Consider the following 16,114-nt stretch of genomic DNA (forward strand, 5'->3'; position numbering starts at 1 on the left):
CAGTCGGGCAAGTGTTTTGAAGTAAAGACCAAAACTACTTGCCCGAATTGGGCGAGCAAAATTCTAACAGTAGAATGAGTAAAATTAGGGTCGATGATCTGATATTAACCCTAATTTTGGTCATGGCAGAGAAAAAGAAATGCAATAACAAGGTAGATAAATTCATGCCAAAAGAGAGAAAAAGGTCCATTGTTTATAAACCGCAAAATTTTCTTTTGAAGAGGTAAAGCTTTTTTTCAAGGATTTTTTGGGGCAAGTGAAATAGATTTTGGGGCAAGTATTCGGTATTCTATTGAAAAATTTACTTGCCTGACTGAGCAAGTGCTTCTAAAAATTTATGCAGCACCCTGTAATATATAGTTTTCTCAAAAAATAGAAAATGGGTTTTATTGTAGAGATAAATCATTTCACACCCGCTCCAGATAGGAAAAAAGTCACCATGACCAATTAAGAAATTGACATTCATGCATTTCATGCATATATTAAACATAACTTAGGGAACAGCTGCTCGCATTTGACACCACAAATCAAAAACTTATAATAACATCCTTAATCTTTGATGAACTTTCCTCAATCTTTTACCAATATTTTTTTTCTGCTTTTTTTACAATAATTTTATTGTCAGGGTGAACCTCCCCTTTAACACTCTAGTTGGAAAAGTATCCGCATTCTCCTTGCCTAAAAAACACAAAATGTTCTTGAAATCTACTTCCACAATGCAAAAATGTGCTGATAACCAGGAGAAATCCTTGAGAAAAAGGTTACATACTTTTTAAAAGTAAACCTATCTACAAATTTGCAGGTATTTCCATTAAAGTGATCAGGCTTCTTTCAAAAAAATTCTCAAAAGTCTAGATCAAGCAAATTTTTTTGACCTTTTTAAGATAGGTTTCTACACAATATTCAGAAAATACCCTTACCAGTTTTCGTGTTTTTTTTGGGGGGAGGTCATAGAACTTTTGAAGGGGGAGGGGGGGCTTGGCCCCAAGCCCCCTCTCTGTACATCAGCATCAATAACATTACAAGTTATTGGTTTTCTCACTGACAAAAAGCACAGCATTATCATTTTCTTTTTAGGTCGAGGTTCAAGTCAACAAGTACAAGGAATTCCCATAGTTGTGCATGTGTGAAAGCCTCCATTTGAGCTTTATGGACTGGACATGAATGAATTCACACATTACAATGTGTCACAACTCTTCTGTCCATCATTACCTCACACCCTGACAAGTGGTCATTATATTTTTCTCACTGGGCCATTGGATGACCTGAGCACTAATTGGAGGTCTCCTGTGTCCAGTGCGTGTTGTTGACTGACCGGTGGTGCCAAAAGGGAACGGTCAATAGAACAAATGTCCACTCACATCAGCTCAGTTCTCATTAACGCGACTTCTTACATGGCAGATGTGTCCAGTTTATATATTGTAGGCCTATGAATGAATGAATGAATGTCCCTGAAAATTGAGTTGTTGAAAAGTTCTATGGTGTATTGCACATCAAAGTTAGCCAGCGCTGTTGTCCAGTCAGATAGGCAAGTACTCGTGAATGGCTACCATTAGTCCAGGATTATTGAATTTGGGGTGAGAAAAGTAAAAGCCGGGGTCAGGCAGAAAATTTGGCCAGTGTAAAGAGGAAAATTTAGAGTACATGGTTGAGGATAGTATGAGGTTACTAATAGTACGAGGTTGAGAAAATGTCCTGAGAAATTTCAAGAATTACAATTTTATGTTTTGTGGCTAATTTAATTTTTGATACCATGAAGTACAACTATAGCATTTTAAGGAATCAAGTAAGACTTTTAAAGATAGGTTTACTTTTGGGAGATTTTGGAAAATCAACAGTCTATTTAAAAAAAATCATTGATTTGGCGTCTAGGGGCACTTCATGACAAAAGTAACAAATTGATTGCTTTGTTTGTTGATGCTGGTGCAACAGGAAGTATATGAATCAATTTACTATAATTGAAAATGATTATCAAGAACATTTGATATTCATTTATTTTCTTGCAGTACCATGGAAGAGTGGTCTAGAAATGGTATCAGGTTACTTTTTGGGTACGAAACTCTTTCATTCATAGGCCTGTATTCTGAAGTTGGGTTTAACTTAAACTCAGGTTTAAAGTTGTGCTTTAAGTACGGACAGTCAATTGTTACATAAATCACTAACAGTAGAGATATCATATTTCAGCTCATTTTGATCTTAAATCATTAGTAATTGTCTAGGAAGTATAAATAGATGATTGTCTTCACCATCGATGAATCAGAAAAGAGCACAGTAAACATAAGAAACATACAACTTTATGAAAATTTTGACACTTTTGGCTTCCCATAATTTTAGCACAGAGTTATACCATGGTCTAAATTAAACCCGACTTCAGAATAAGGGGCCATAGTGTCTACAAACCACCATACTGCAGTATCAGACACCCCGTTCTCATCTTCTTTCTTAAATTAGATTAGCTGAAACCAGTTTAGTAGGAACCAGTTTTGTCTGTCATGGGAACACTCAAAGCAATGTTAAGTGGTCTTCTAAACCAGTTTGGAAAAACTACCTCATAAAGTGTTTTTCTTGACTACTTTGCCTCCTTATAAAACTGGATAAGCGTAAGTTGAGGACATAACCGTTCTTTGTGAAGCAATCTTCCCACAGAGGTACCAGAGGGTGTGCTACTCAGTACACATTGTGTAGACGTTTGCAGTTCAAAGTTTGTGCAAAACATGTGACCCCACTGAGAGCATTCCCACAGCAAAAGACCACTTTACTACAAGTAGTTCTGGAAATGGTGATGAGAGTGATGGTGAAAAAAGTGAAGTAACTGATTTATGAAAGGCATGGGTGTAGATCCGCTTGCGCTTTCTAATCATTTGGGGAGATGGCGCTTTGTATTATTACGTAATATTCCCCCCCCCAGATGAATAGAACTTTCTGCAAATCGACACCATTGGTTTAAGGGAAACCGGATTAAGAAAATAGATGAGAACGGAGTCAAACCTTCACATATCTGTACCTGGTCATACTGATAACTGACATTCCCTTCGGTCCGGATGGTTCACATTGCTGAAGACAAGATTGTGTCCTTGGAGACCTTGATTCATGAAAATCTTCTAAATCATTATCAGTCATAATCACAAGGCACTCCTCAGGTTCACAGATAGAAAGGGATGTCCCTCCGATGCACTTGCTAAGAGTTTGCTCTTCCTGGTGGAAGAGGGTGCTGTGTTCGGCCGTACTGCAGATGGAATGGTTGCTTCTGATAGGTCGGAAGGTGGTCGCTGTTGGTGGAGAACCAGGCATGATCCTCAAAAGGGATCCATTGGGATGGATGGGGGATAAGGAAGGCAAGATAGGGCTGGACATCCTTGCGCTTGGACACTGTGGATATGATGATGGTAATGCTTTCAGATGAGACTCGGAGCACTTCTTGATGCAGTCTTGTAATTTGTCTTTGGTGTCCATGAAATGCTGTTCAGGTAACTGAAGATTCCTGCTGTTCATATCAGTTTGACAGCCGCTGTTCATAATGGAGTCCAATGAAAAATTACCAGGTCCCTGGACACCAGTAACACTGTCCAGAGCATCTTTGACACCATTTAAAAGACAGTCTCTCTCTCCTAGACTAGAAGTACTGCTACCATGACATCCCCTCTCCTGGCTAACCTTACTGGATTCAGATTTTTGTCCAAGCTGACTTTGGCTTCCTTCTTCCTCTGCAACGATCAAGCTCTGCATACTGCAATCATCGTCAGATCCCTCTGCAGAATCTATCCAGCGAAGGGATGGCAAAACAGAGCCATCACATTTCTGCTCTTCCTTCCTGCTCAAAGGCACCTCCCTTGTCTCCGTCCCCTGACCCTGGGTCGGGTTACAGCCATCCTGTGTTAAAAGAAGGAAATGAGAAAATGAAGCCCTTTATTAAAAACAGCACACTTGACAGGCAATTGGCAATAACATTTGTCAGTCCAAACCAAATCATGTCATGCAACTTCACATCTTGAGAATTAGTTCTAATATGAGGCATCTCCTCTCCCGCAAGACCCATTGAAATGACTGAGCAAATTTGTGGCCCAGCAAATCTAATTTGGATGTTTTAAAAGAAAGAAAAACATGCTTGTACACGGTTCCTGTGGAAAACAGATCGAAGAAAACTGGGTCAACCATTTAAATAACTGCCAATCCATATCACTATGGAAATTGCTGAAGCAGTGAGATCCGGAGTTAAAATTTTCAACCAAACCAAACCTTGAATATTCTAAGAAATGCATGGGTGTAAAATACCCTGTACAGGGCTCAGTATAAGAGGGATTCCTGTGGCCATAGGATCATAAGAGCCTCTGCTGTTTCATTGGAAAACAATTGAAGTAAAAAAAATAAATCAAAAAATTATTAGCTTTATATAATGATTTCAATTTAGTCAATCCTTATCAAAATAAAAAAGAAAAAGATCATTATTGATAACTTGCTGTCTGCTAATCTTTCAGTCTGTCTTAAAACTTCCAAGACACTCTCAGAATAATAAACAGTCCATGGGGGAAAAGTACAGGGACGTTTCCAATCGACAATGACACTAAGGGTGCGTTTATGCACCACTTTTTTACCCTAGAATCATGAATCTGCAGAATCACGATTGCGGTTAGTAAAAAGTGAAAATAAACGTCTTTCAAATCACAAACACTGAAAAATGGGCGTTTGGAAAGATGTTTCTGTAGAATCACGAACGAAGAAGGTCATATAAACGCAATAATGATTTGAATCATGATTCTATGACGTCACTGTGTTGGACTTCTTTCAGTTTGACTCTTGCCAAGCTCAAAGCATGCGCTATTATATGTGCTACACATGCATTTCTTGTCACGTGCATTTAACTTTAAGTTCCGTGTTGGTCATCGCATCGTCCACTGTTCTTTTTTTTGTCATGGCTTCAACTGCAAGTTCTAGTAACTGGACAGACAATGATCTCAGTTGTTGTTGAATTGACAATGTCAATTATATTACATTGGATTAAGCTAAAGTTCACTTCCGAACACCATTTTTGATGAACTGACAAGATGAATAATAGTAAAATAAATAATGAGGTATAATAGACTGAATTCTGGAAGCAATAAAGATTGATTTTTCGAGAGCCGAAACACGCACAAAAAAGTTGAACTGTACTTCCTGGGTCAAGCTGCACACTGTGATGTGCACTGGATCGGCCCAAATCCGGGAAGAAACAACGTTAGAATAAAGGTCGTCTAAATGCTGATTCTGTGGTATTGTTATTCATGTTTGTGTTTTGAACATGATTCAAATCATGACTCTGCCTTGAGGTCGCATAAACGCAGCATAAGAAGAGAGTGGCTTTCACATGCTGAAACAACTCTGATCACGGACTTGCTGGTATGATGGGATCACTATACAAAAATGATTCTTCTGAGTCTCGGGAATAGTACCTACCAATGCACATAATTGAGGTAAGCCGCAGTGGTGAACACCAAAGTTAATGTAATTGACCCACATACAATTGTTTGCTGTCTCAGCTTTTAAAGGGGAAGATCGACCCGGCAAAAAGTTTATAGTAAAACTAGCAGAAAATATAATAAAAAAATATTGGTGAAGATTTGATGAAAATCCATCAAAGATGAAAAAGTTATTAGATTTTTGATCTGTGACCTCATATGCAGGCAGCTTCCCCATGTATCATGTACTAGAAAAAAATAAATGAAATGTAATTTTCTCAAACAAATTGAAAATGGTATTTATTGTACCTTTTGTATATAAACACAAATTATTTCACTTCTGATCAGTATTCTTAGTCATCATGAACCATTAACAAATGGAATGCCTCTGGCCATCTCACCTGCATCACGCGGTTCAATATAGCAGCAGTGCTGACTTTGAATACTACTCTAACTCGCACAAGATGTTCAGTGATACATGGTTACTCTTCTGTCCACTTTTTATGAACGAGACCAATAAACTTACAGAGATATGATGGTTTTTCAACAAAAAAACTCAGCATAGCCAAAGTTCATTGACCTTACATGACCTTTGACCTTGATCATGTGACCTGAAACTCGCACAGGATGTTCAGTGATACTTGATTACTCTTATGTACAAGTTTCATGAATCAGATCCATAAACTTTCAAAGTTTTGATGGTAATTCAACTGATACACCCACTTCGGCCAAAGTTCATTGACCTTTGACCTTGGTCATGTGACCTGAAATGCGCACAGGATGTTCAGTGATATTTGATTACTCATATGTCCAAGTTTAATGAACTAGACTAATAAACATTCAAAGTTATGATGGTAATTCAACAGATAACCCCGATTCGGCCAAAGTTCATTGACCCTAAATGACCTTTGACCTTAATCATGAGACCTGAAACTTGCACAAAATATTCAGTGATGCTTGATTACTATTATGTCCAAGTTTCATGAATCAGATCCATAAACTTTCAAAGTTATGATGGGAATTCAACAGATATCCCCAATTCGGCCAAAGTTCATTGACCCTAAATGACCTTTGACCTTGGTCATGTGACGTGAAACTCATGCAGGATGTTCAGTGATACTTGATTAACCTTATGTCCAAGTTTCATGAAATAGGTCTATATATTTTCTAAGTTATGATGACATTTCAAAAACTTAACCTCAGGTTAAGATTTCGATGTTGATTCCTCCAACATGGTCTAAGTTCATTGACCCTAAATGACCTTTGACCTTGGTCATGTGACATGAAACTCTAATAGGATGTTCAGTAATACTTGATTAACCTTATGGCCAAGTTTCATGAACTAGGTCCATATACTTTCTAAGTTATGATGTCATTTCAAAAACTTAACCTCAGGTTAAGATTTGATGTTGACGCCGCCGCCGTCGCCGCCGCCGTCGGAAAAGCGGCGCCTATAGTCTCACTTGCTTCGCAGGTGAGACAAAAATTGATATTATGCAATTAATATTCAATAATATATAGGGCAGCTGCTCGTATATATACACATACATATATATATATGAGATCAATAGTATGGAGAGGGCCGTAGCAAGGTCAATACCCGTCTTCATCAAGCTTTCGGGCACATGCCCTTCATCAGGATCTAAACCAATTTAGGCCTACTAATAACAATGGTAAATACAATGCAATTCAATATATAACGGAGATAAGTAATTATAGTCCATAAATAATAATCAATTATACATGCAAGGTAATGGTAAGTCAATATGTACGAAGTATAGAATATATAGTTACCGTAGGGTCCGTAAGTATAGTGTATTGTTGACAGTAAAGTTAAGTGTGAAGTGAGGTCAGGTGTGCAGGGGTAGTATCAAGTCACAAGTAAAAAATTTCCAAGTACTAATAATTCTTTCTTAATCTTTGATGGATCTTCTTAAAACCTTCACCAATATTTTTTATTATTTTTTTCTGGCATTATTGCGACAAGCTACACTTCAGGGCGAACTTGCCCTTTAAAGCGGCCCATGCGTCAGTACACAGGCTATAATTCTGCTTCCAGCTGGAGCACTTTTCTCCCCCTTTCCAGTCTCATCTTCAGCTCATTAGCCTCATTTTCATTGCCCAAAGTAGATGGCCGAACGTTCATATGGATCTGCAACCCCTGTGACCGGCCCCTTATGACTGATAAAGAGTGCGATGCCCTCGCAGATCTCAAGGAGATCGAGACTGTCCGTCTGTCAGCTCATCTGCATATTCTATTTAAACATTTCTCAACGATACAGGTTATTGTGCCCTTAGATAGTTTGATACTTTGTACATTCATTATGGCTTGATTAGTATCATTTTATACAATCTAGTTCTCTGAATTGCAGTTTATTTACTTTTTCTTCCATTTTTTATTCATTTATTATCTTTTAGGGGGAAGGGGCAGCGTGCGAGGGCGGGGTTGATTTCACATACCTTCAAGAGAGTTCTACTGCGCTGTCTAATATCTGAATTTTCCATTTCAATACCATCCAACTACCCTCTTCACTACATAAATACAGTACCCTTTCTAGATTTAAGATGGTCAGGCATAAATTTCTTCTCATTTCACTTTAAAGTTTGTGCAATATTCAATCGTAATTCTTCCTTCTTTATTGCTTCACTTTCATGTTTTCCTCCTTTTTGCACAGCTTTTTCTCTCTTCCTTTAAACAAAAACACATCAGCTGCAAATTCAGAAGAAGTTGTGTTCCCAGTAGGTTCCCCCAAAAATAAAATATGATTTCAACTTAAAAAAAAGCACTATTTCCCACTTGCACTAACTTGTCGCTGTGTTACACGTATGTACACCCAAGAGGATATTACACAAGTAAGGGTGTGTTCAAGGTCTGTTTCAAAATTTAAACAGTAACATGAAACGTGATTGAAAACGTGGCTACAAAACGCAGATGTAATGAGAAACAAAGGGTTCAACGTCCACTATCCCGGTCGTAAATGTCTTTCAAATTCCACGATTCAGAGGAAAATCTAAACGTTGAAAAAGTGCGTTTGTAAACACGATCAGCTCAAATTTACGAACTTGAGCATCGCAGATGCGACATTGAACACAATTGCATTTTCAAACGTCTTTAAATTTGCTGTCAAAGAAATATACATAGCTGAGTACACATATACAGGTAGGCCTATGACGTCATACTTAAATTTTGATGACATGACTAAACCACACATAATTTGTCAAATTTTAAATGTCAGTATTGGAACTTTGTATTTTGAACAGGGCTGGTTCTGGAACATCATCAACTTTTTTTTAAAACTACTGAACAATCCCTTCGAATCATTTGTGCAACCGAGAGAGGGGCGCCTTGCAAGCAAAATGCACAGTACAATGTCCAAAGGTTGAAAATGTACAATGCATTTTGTTCCCTTAAATTGCACAAATAAATATCCCCAAAAAAGGTTTGTTGATATATTGAAAAAGTTAGAGAAAACATTGATTTATCTCTCAAACAACCAAATAACATCCTGATTACACAATACATTAAACAAGATCACTTCTGAATTTATGTTTTAATAATACAGTATTCAGAGAGGATTCTCATGTTCTTGTGCATTTGACTGAGCCCCAAATGTAAGTAGGTGATCAGTGCATGAGAAGAAAGCAAGGCACAGGGATCATTTGTGTCTGCACGTCTGTCACCCCAATGAACTCACGTCTGCACAAACAACCCTGGTACAGAGCACGAAAGAGAGAGAGGGAGAGAGGGGGGGGGGGGAGTAGAATGAAGGCGCTCTCACGCATGCCCATCAGGAATTGAATATCTTGTATTTTCTGATTGAGGATTTTACACAAATCAAGAAATAATTGGGTATTTTGCCAGTGTGAATAAAAATTACTTGTGACATTCACCAAAGACGATACCTGTACATTGAAACGGTATTTACTTTTCAAAGTCATAGAGACTTTTATCCCCAGGTTAGTGAGACAATAGAACATACATTGTTTTCTGTGTACTAATGCACAAGCTCATAGAGCATGCAAACTTGATCTGGTAACTGAGCAGATGTGAATGTGCAAAAGTAATTCTTGAGTTTTGAGAGGACTGATAATATTCTGAAGTGAGAGTTTACAGGTATTTTTTATTATTAGGCAATTGTGAACTGAAATGTCCAGAGACAGAGGAGGGGTGGGGGTGGGGGCTGAGGACCAAAGAGGTTGAGAACATTGGGCATCAAGTAGACAATAAGCTTTACCAAAATGTTAACAAGGTCAAGAACAGGATAGGAATGAAGAAAAGATAACGGAAGAAAGTAAATATCAAAATCCCAAGTTGATAGGTAAAATCACTCTGGCAAACAGAGAAAATGGAAAAGGACCATTGGGGAAAATGTATTTCCTCAGCTCAGCTTTCTTTTTTAAACTATTAACTACTACACATCTTTCTTGAAACAGATGACGAAATAAGTTAGGCCGACAGACAAGAAAACAACAACAAATAAATCAGAGGTTATGTACACAGCCTTGTTGTAACAACTACCAGACAAAAGCCGACAAAAACAACTCCACAAGATGATCAGAATGGTTTGAAGTTGATAGCGGAAAGGGGGAAACTAACTTCATTTGTTGACACGGGCCCAGAGAGGGCTTCAACCTTTTGATGATATTAAAAGCCCTGTGTATGTCTGTATGAGCCTAGCATGTGCAACATTTCATGACTGCACGTCTCTCACCCCTATGAACTTACACGCAAACATGTGAGCGCACATCGTTGGCCAACTTTGTAGTGTCTCGTGCAGTGGAGCAATTTTTTTTTTAAGGGAGCTGAGGGCTAATACAGCCCCCCCCCCCCATCTGTCTGATAACCACGGCTTTTAGTGAAAAACATGTTTGCCAGATTAAATGCTCTTTGAAGTCATGCAAGTCATACCCTAACTATTCATTGTGCAGTTTTCTGCGGCTCTAATAGACATTTCAGTGATCATGACAAATCAAAAGATAGAGTGTTGACATATTGTCTGATAGAGAAAGGTTTTGTCGATGGTGCCAATCACATGAATTCACTGACATTCATTCCTACAGGGGCGGCCCAAGTCATAATAGTTTCTATAAAAACAAATTTGCACTAATGATATAAAGCTATTGAAAACTGATAAACTTATACAGACAATGTATAATTGTTATCAAGGGCGTTGGCTGAAGGGATGCATTGGGTGCATTTGCACCATCCCGCTGAGGCAGAAGAGTTCCGACACTGGCAAGCAAAAAAAAATTGTACCCCTTCTGCTTTATTAGCTTATTTTCCAAACTTTACTTCCACCTCCCCAAGATGTGCACCCCCCCATAACACTTTAGTTCCACCTCTTCATGCTCAACTAGCCTATGCCCTTGGTTATTATAAAAAATGAAATGGACCCCGCCATAAAAAATTCATTGGCCTGAATTCACAATTCACAAAGGTGGTTTTGAAAACCCATGTTTGAGTCCATGGTTTATGCAGATTTCCTGTATAAATTACACTCATTTTACTGCATAGGCCTATATTAGAAAATGTCCAATGCTGATGCACGCTTTTGTCACAGTGCGCCAAATTGACGCCTATTGCCGTGGTTATCCATGCTATTTTATTCATGAGTCCACTCTTCAAACAGTAGACTCATTAATAAAATAGCGTATATGGCGCACTGTGACAAAAGCGCGCATCAGCATTGGACTTTTTTTTTACACGTGCCCATTACGCGGTAAAATAAGCGTAATTTATCCAGGAAATCTGCATAAACCATGGATTCAACTTTGGGCTTTTAAAACCACCTCTGAATTCGGGCCATTATCTTCCATTTGTAAGTTAAATATGGGTTATCTATTCAGTGTTAGACCCTGTCTTTGGTCTTCGAAAACTTATTTGCTAGGAAACCACTTTGCACAAACTTTTTGACTAAAATTGCAAGATTATAACAAAAATTGTGAACTTCATCATGAATGAAGTTGCGTATCAGGTGTTTGATCGACCACACTTTAGAGCCACCGTACTGTAGGCTTACACTTTCTCAATAATTAACAAATAACTATTTGAATATTTCTTGCAATGGTTGATGGTTATATGTCGGCCAACTCACAAAATGCAATTGCATCATGGCATATCAAATGATAGGCCTAGGCCTATATATTTTCAATACTACATGGAGAATATATAAGTTACTAAAAAACATATGGACCTACATATAACATTGGCTTATAGTAGATTTTGGTAAAAAAAAATTGTTAAAAAGATAAAATTATGGTAAGAATATCACCTAAACTACTATTCAGCTACAGAAATGTGAGGAGTGGGGCCTGGGGATTAAAAAAGATAGCAAGCAACAGAAAATGACGGGATATAAATTACAAACTAGAAGTTATTTCTTTTTTAACAAGTCCAGGAAAAAAATATGAATTCCTTCCTGCTAGAGTAATTTCTGCATTTGAGGTGCATAACAGGCAAAAAATGAATATTTTTTTTCTTTTTGGGAGCTACTTTTTGCAAAATACTGGCTAAATATGCAACATTGGAGAAGCATGACATTTCAAGGGTTCCTTTAATATTCAAGTATCCAGGGCCATTTTGACCCCCTCCCCTTCCTGTATTTTTTCCTGGTACATTACCATAAGCTACATATTCTACCCGTGTACACTGCCATGGTAAAATGGACTCATGGAGGTCATTACTGAAATCTAATTATCATAAATTTATACCCAGACTGGACAAGGCAGAAGTGGACAAAGCAAATATCTGACCTTTCTTTCCCTCCCTCCCTTAGCTCCTCTCTAATTGGTCATTCTGGAATGGCTGACCGTTAAAGCAATTAGGCCTACAGGCTACAGTAGACTTGACCTAGGAGTCTAGACAAGCTTTAAAGGCTTGAGGTCAATCCCGCTTCTGGTCTGGATTTTATGCTGGTATTATATCCACTGCTTCCTTGTTCTGGACAGGCTGGACATTATAAAATACCCTATTCACATTGAAAGAATAATCCAGTTGGAAGGAAAAGAGGATGGAGATGAGTGGGGTAACAACCTAAAAAGCGCATATACCCTCTTCACATTGAAAGAATAATCCAGTTGGAAGGAAAAGAGGATGAAGATGAGTGGGGTAACAACCTAAAAAGCGCTTGAGTTGTTCAAGTGTGAAAAACAATAGATAGTATGCCTAGGCGCCAAATCAAAGTGGAAAATATATGGGGCTCTGGAACTAATTCTTGGGCTTAAAATGGAGGTCTCTGGAACTGCTCTTGGATCAACAATTGCTAAAAATGCAATGCTCTGGATTAAACTGACCACATAAATAATGAGGGTCTCCAGAATGCATTATATCATACATGTACATGGTAATGCACTGGAACAAGAAACGCAAATTTGAGGGTCTCTGGAACGAAGAAAACTAGGAATTTCTATGGTTTTTTAAATTGGTGATGCTCTGGAATGGAGAATATAGTATAGGCCTATATGAATGTATGAATATATATACATACATAGCCCCGCCCCCCATGTGAACCATGGAGTACCATCCAAGATTCTGTCAAAAAAGAGAAGGAATGTTTCTCCCGGGGGGGTGCTCGAATTACAATATGATAACTATGTGACAAAGTCGAAAATAGGGGGCTCTGGAACTTAAATTTGCTCTTAAATCGAGGGGAATCCGGAATGGCTCTAAGATCAACGATCACAAAAATGCAATGTTCTGGAACTGATCATATCAGAAAATGGGGGTCTCCGAATAGGCCCATTCGGCACTGACCAGCTGAGCAGTTCATGATGGGCGCGCACCAGAAAGAGAAGCCACAAATTTGAGAGTCTCCGGAACGTAAAAAACTTGGAATTTCCATGGCTTTCTAAATTGGTGATGCTCTAGAATGGAAATTTAGGTTGAAAATGGGGGTCTCACGGCACATATATAAAATCGCGCCACATAAGTAAATTTGATACTAAGTTAAGTAGCCCTCCCCCTCTTGGACCTTTCTATGTCAAACATTTAGAGTATAGGCCTAACTGTCTGCATATTGGTATGACTGAGAAGACTTCCTTGATTGGAGGCATGTTCCTTAAACTTTACAAGTTTCAGGAGGCAATGTTCACAAGAAAAATCATGTAGTGCCTGCAGTATTGGGTATACCGTACATTTTACTAATAAAGCAATTGTGCATTTGGGAAGTTTAGTAATTGTGGGTTTGCACTATTGTTTTTTTACTTAATTTCAATATGCTTGTTTTGTAAAATTTTCTTTTGGATAATCTGAAGGTCATCATTTTACATCATATCAAACAAAAATGTTAAAATAAAAGTTCATTTTACATTGCCTGTGAGTGGATATTTCTGATGTCACTCAGTAACCGGGTATGGATTTATGTTTTAAGTCGTAATTAATGAAATAATACACCAATTGTCTAATGTAATGCAGTGTATTAAAGCTAGAACATAGAATCCAATCAACAAATCAAAATTTTGATAGCAATTCAAAATTCAGAGTTTGAGCAATATGTTTTCTCCTCAAATATGCATGTCCATTTTGCGTCACTCCGCAACCATGTTTATGAATATTCATATCTCATAAATTCAGCGGATAAAAATAACAATTTTTTTTACTTTGAAAAGTGGGTTTCAGCAACTACTGTCAGGTACCATTTCTTTGCAAATAACTTTTTAAATATTGATTGAATGCAAAAAAAATTGTTCCTGAATGTCATTCCGTTACCACGGAACTGCCCTACTCCAAAAATGTAGGCCTATACCTACTCTGGCAAATTTAGAAACAATTGTTCAATATTACTTGAGAGCTGGCGACGTGTGTTAGTTATGTACATCTCTATCATGCATAACTTTGGAAGGCACAAATCTCTCTTAAACACTTAAATCAATCACCTACCTTTATATCAGATAACTTGGCTGCATTTGGAAGGCCCAAAATAACCCTCATGTTTAATCAACAAGGCTGGGTGATCGATAAGAAGATGAAACTTAGTCTCAAAACAAAAGTCGAAGCGACAGTATATTCAACTAGTTCTTGATGACCTCAAATAATTCCTTGATGACTTGCAATGTCTAATACCCTAAAATTACTGGAGTTCATTTAAGACATACAACGTACATCATTATGTCAGGCAAAGAGGATGCCCAAGTCGCACTGATGAAGCAACAGCAGAATTAAATGGATGCTACACAGCTGTAGTGTCTGCAAAGTATTATTCACAAAACAGATGATATTCCAAGGCTCTGAATCTGATAAAATTATGAGTTGCCAGAAGATGATTCATTTAAATAAGCTCAGTTTTATCGTAATCCGGTAAAACTATCGGAGATTGGATGGTGGTGTGATCAAAGAATTAAGTAGATCACAAGTGAGCACCTTCAACCAAAAAAAAATTGCACCAGATCAGATGATCAGTTATCTGCTTCACTGGGGAACCTCGTTGCCTCCCAGCGGAAATCCTGGGGCATTTATAGTATTATGCTGAAGAACATTCAATTCACTGTAGTAGGTATCTGCTCGAGCTGATCTGAGCTGAGCCTCCGGATGGGCAATGAGTTGACCGAGGAGTGACCAAGAAGCAAGCACAGGTAGGCTCTGGGATACGGATTCCAATTAAACAGCTCTGCTTTGCCTGAGCTGGCTATCTATATTTGTGGCAGCAGACAGACAGCTAGCAGACAGCCACCAAAAAGCTGGCCAGACGACAGTGAGTGACCTCAGAGAAGCAGTTCAATACTTTACATACATGTCCTCATCAATAGCTCTGATCTTAGGCTGCGCACAACAGCTGATACACACATGTGCACACAATACACAGTTCACATTCGCGCTCCAGACACATCACAGCACAGAAACCGGGCAGCCAGGATCATCGACACACTTCGGTGAGCCCCAGACATGCAAATATCGCCTCACATATGGCCTTGTGGTAGTCTATGTACCAGACTCATCTATCTATGAAGTTAATTTTTTTTTTAAATTAAAATGCTCTCCCCGAAACCTTAGACTGGAGGAAGGGGGGGGGGGATAAACCTAAAATATTATATTTAAAGGGACTTCATCCCTAATTGTACTAACAAGCAAAAATGTAACATTTTGTACTGAACCACACTTATGGTGGGGGGGTGGATTGGGAAGCCCAAATATTTAATCCCATGGGAATGTTATCTTATAGAAAATCAAATCAATAAGCTTATACTTCTGTCATATCCAAAAACGAACAAACAAAAAAGGGGGTTAGAGCAGGATATTTTAAGTGGTATTATACAATGTAGTAGTACAAGTGAAATCAATGAGAAAACTATCATTACTGGTAATTACTTTCCTAAGAAATTAGCAAAATAAGCATAAGGTACGGGGGGGATTACACTAGGGTGCAGGGCAAATTTGCCCCCCCCCCATGCCAAAAAGAGCCCTGAAAATTTTCCATAGGGTCCAATGTAAAATTTAATACAGTGTAGCAAATTTTGGATGGTGTGCTCAAAATTAAGTTTTTTTTTATTAGTAGTGTTATCCCCTACCATATATAGGCCTACATTCACAAGTGTGTCATCTTTTCAGCGAAGATTTCATTATCTTTCATGAAGCAAACTTACTAGATCTACTAGATGTCTCATACATGTATAATGACAAGGTAAAGATTAACCTTGATTTTGAGACTTTCTCATGAAATTAACATTTGATGCAAATACTCTGATAT

The 16,114-nt window shown here is 38.1% G+C and overlaps 1 protein-coding gene across 1 annotated transcript in view; it reads right to left on the reverse strand.

Moving 5' to 3' along the window:
* LOC121415188 overlaps nucleotides 1-15,240 on the reverse strand; it is a 40,188-nt gene extending 24,948 nt beyond the window's left edge. Inside the window, exons 1-2 of the mRNA XM_041608351.1 lie at nucleotides 14,311-15,240; nucleotides 3,005-3,870 (exon numbers count right to left, since the gene is read on the reverse strand). Coding sequence (XP_041464285.1) covers nucleotides 3,005-3,870; nucleotides 14,311-14,361 — 917 coding nt within the window. The 5' untranslated portion in view covers nucleotides 14,362-15,240. The remainder of the gene's footprint in view (nucleotides 1-3,004; nucleotides 3,871-14,310) is intronic.
* Nucleotides 15,241-16,114: the final 874 nt, after the last annotated feature.

This window comes from Lytechinus variegatus, chromosome 5 (assembly GCF_018143015.1).
Source record: "Lytechinus variegatus isolate NC3 chromosome 5, Lvar_3.0, whole genome shotgun sequence".
Taxonomy (NCBI): Eukaryota; Metazoa; Echinodermata; class Echinoidea; order Temnopleuroida; family Toxopneustidae; genus Lytechinus; species Lytechinus variegatus.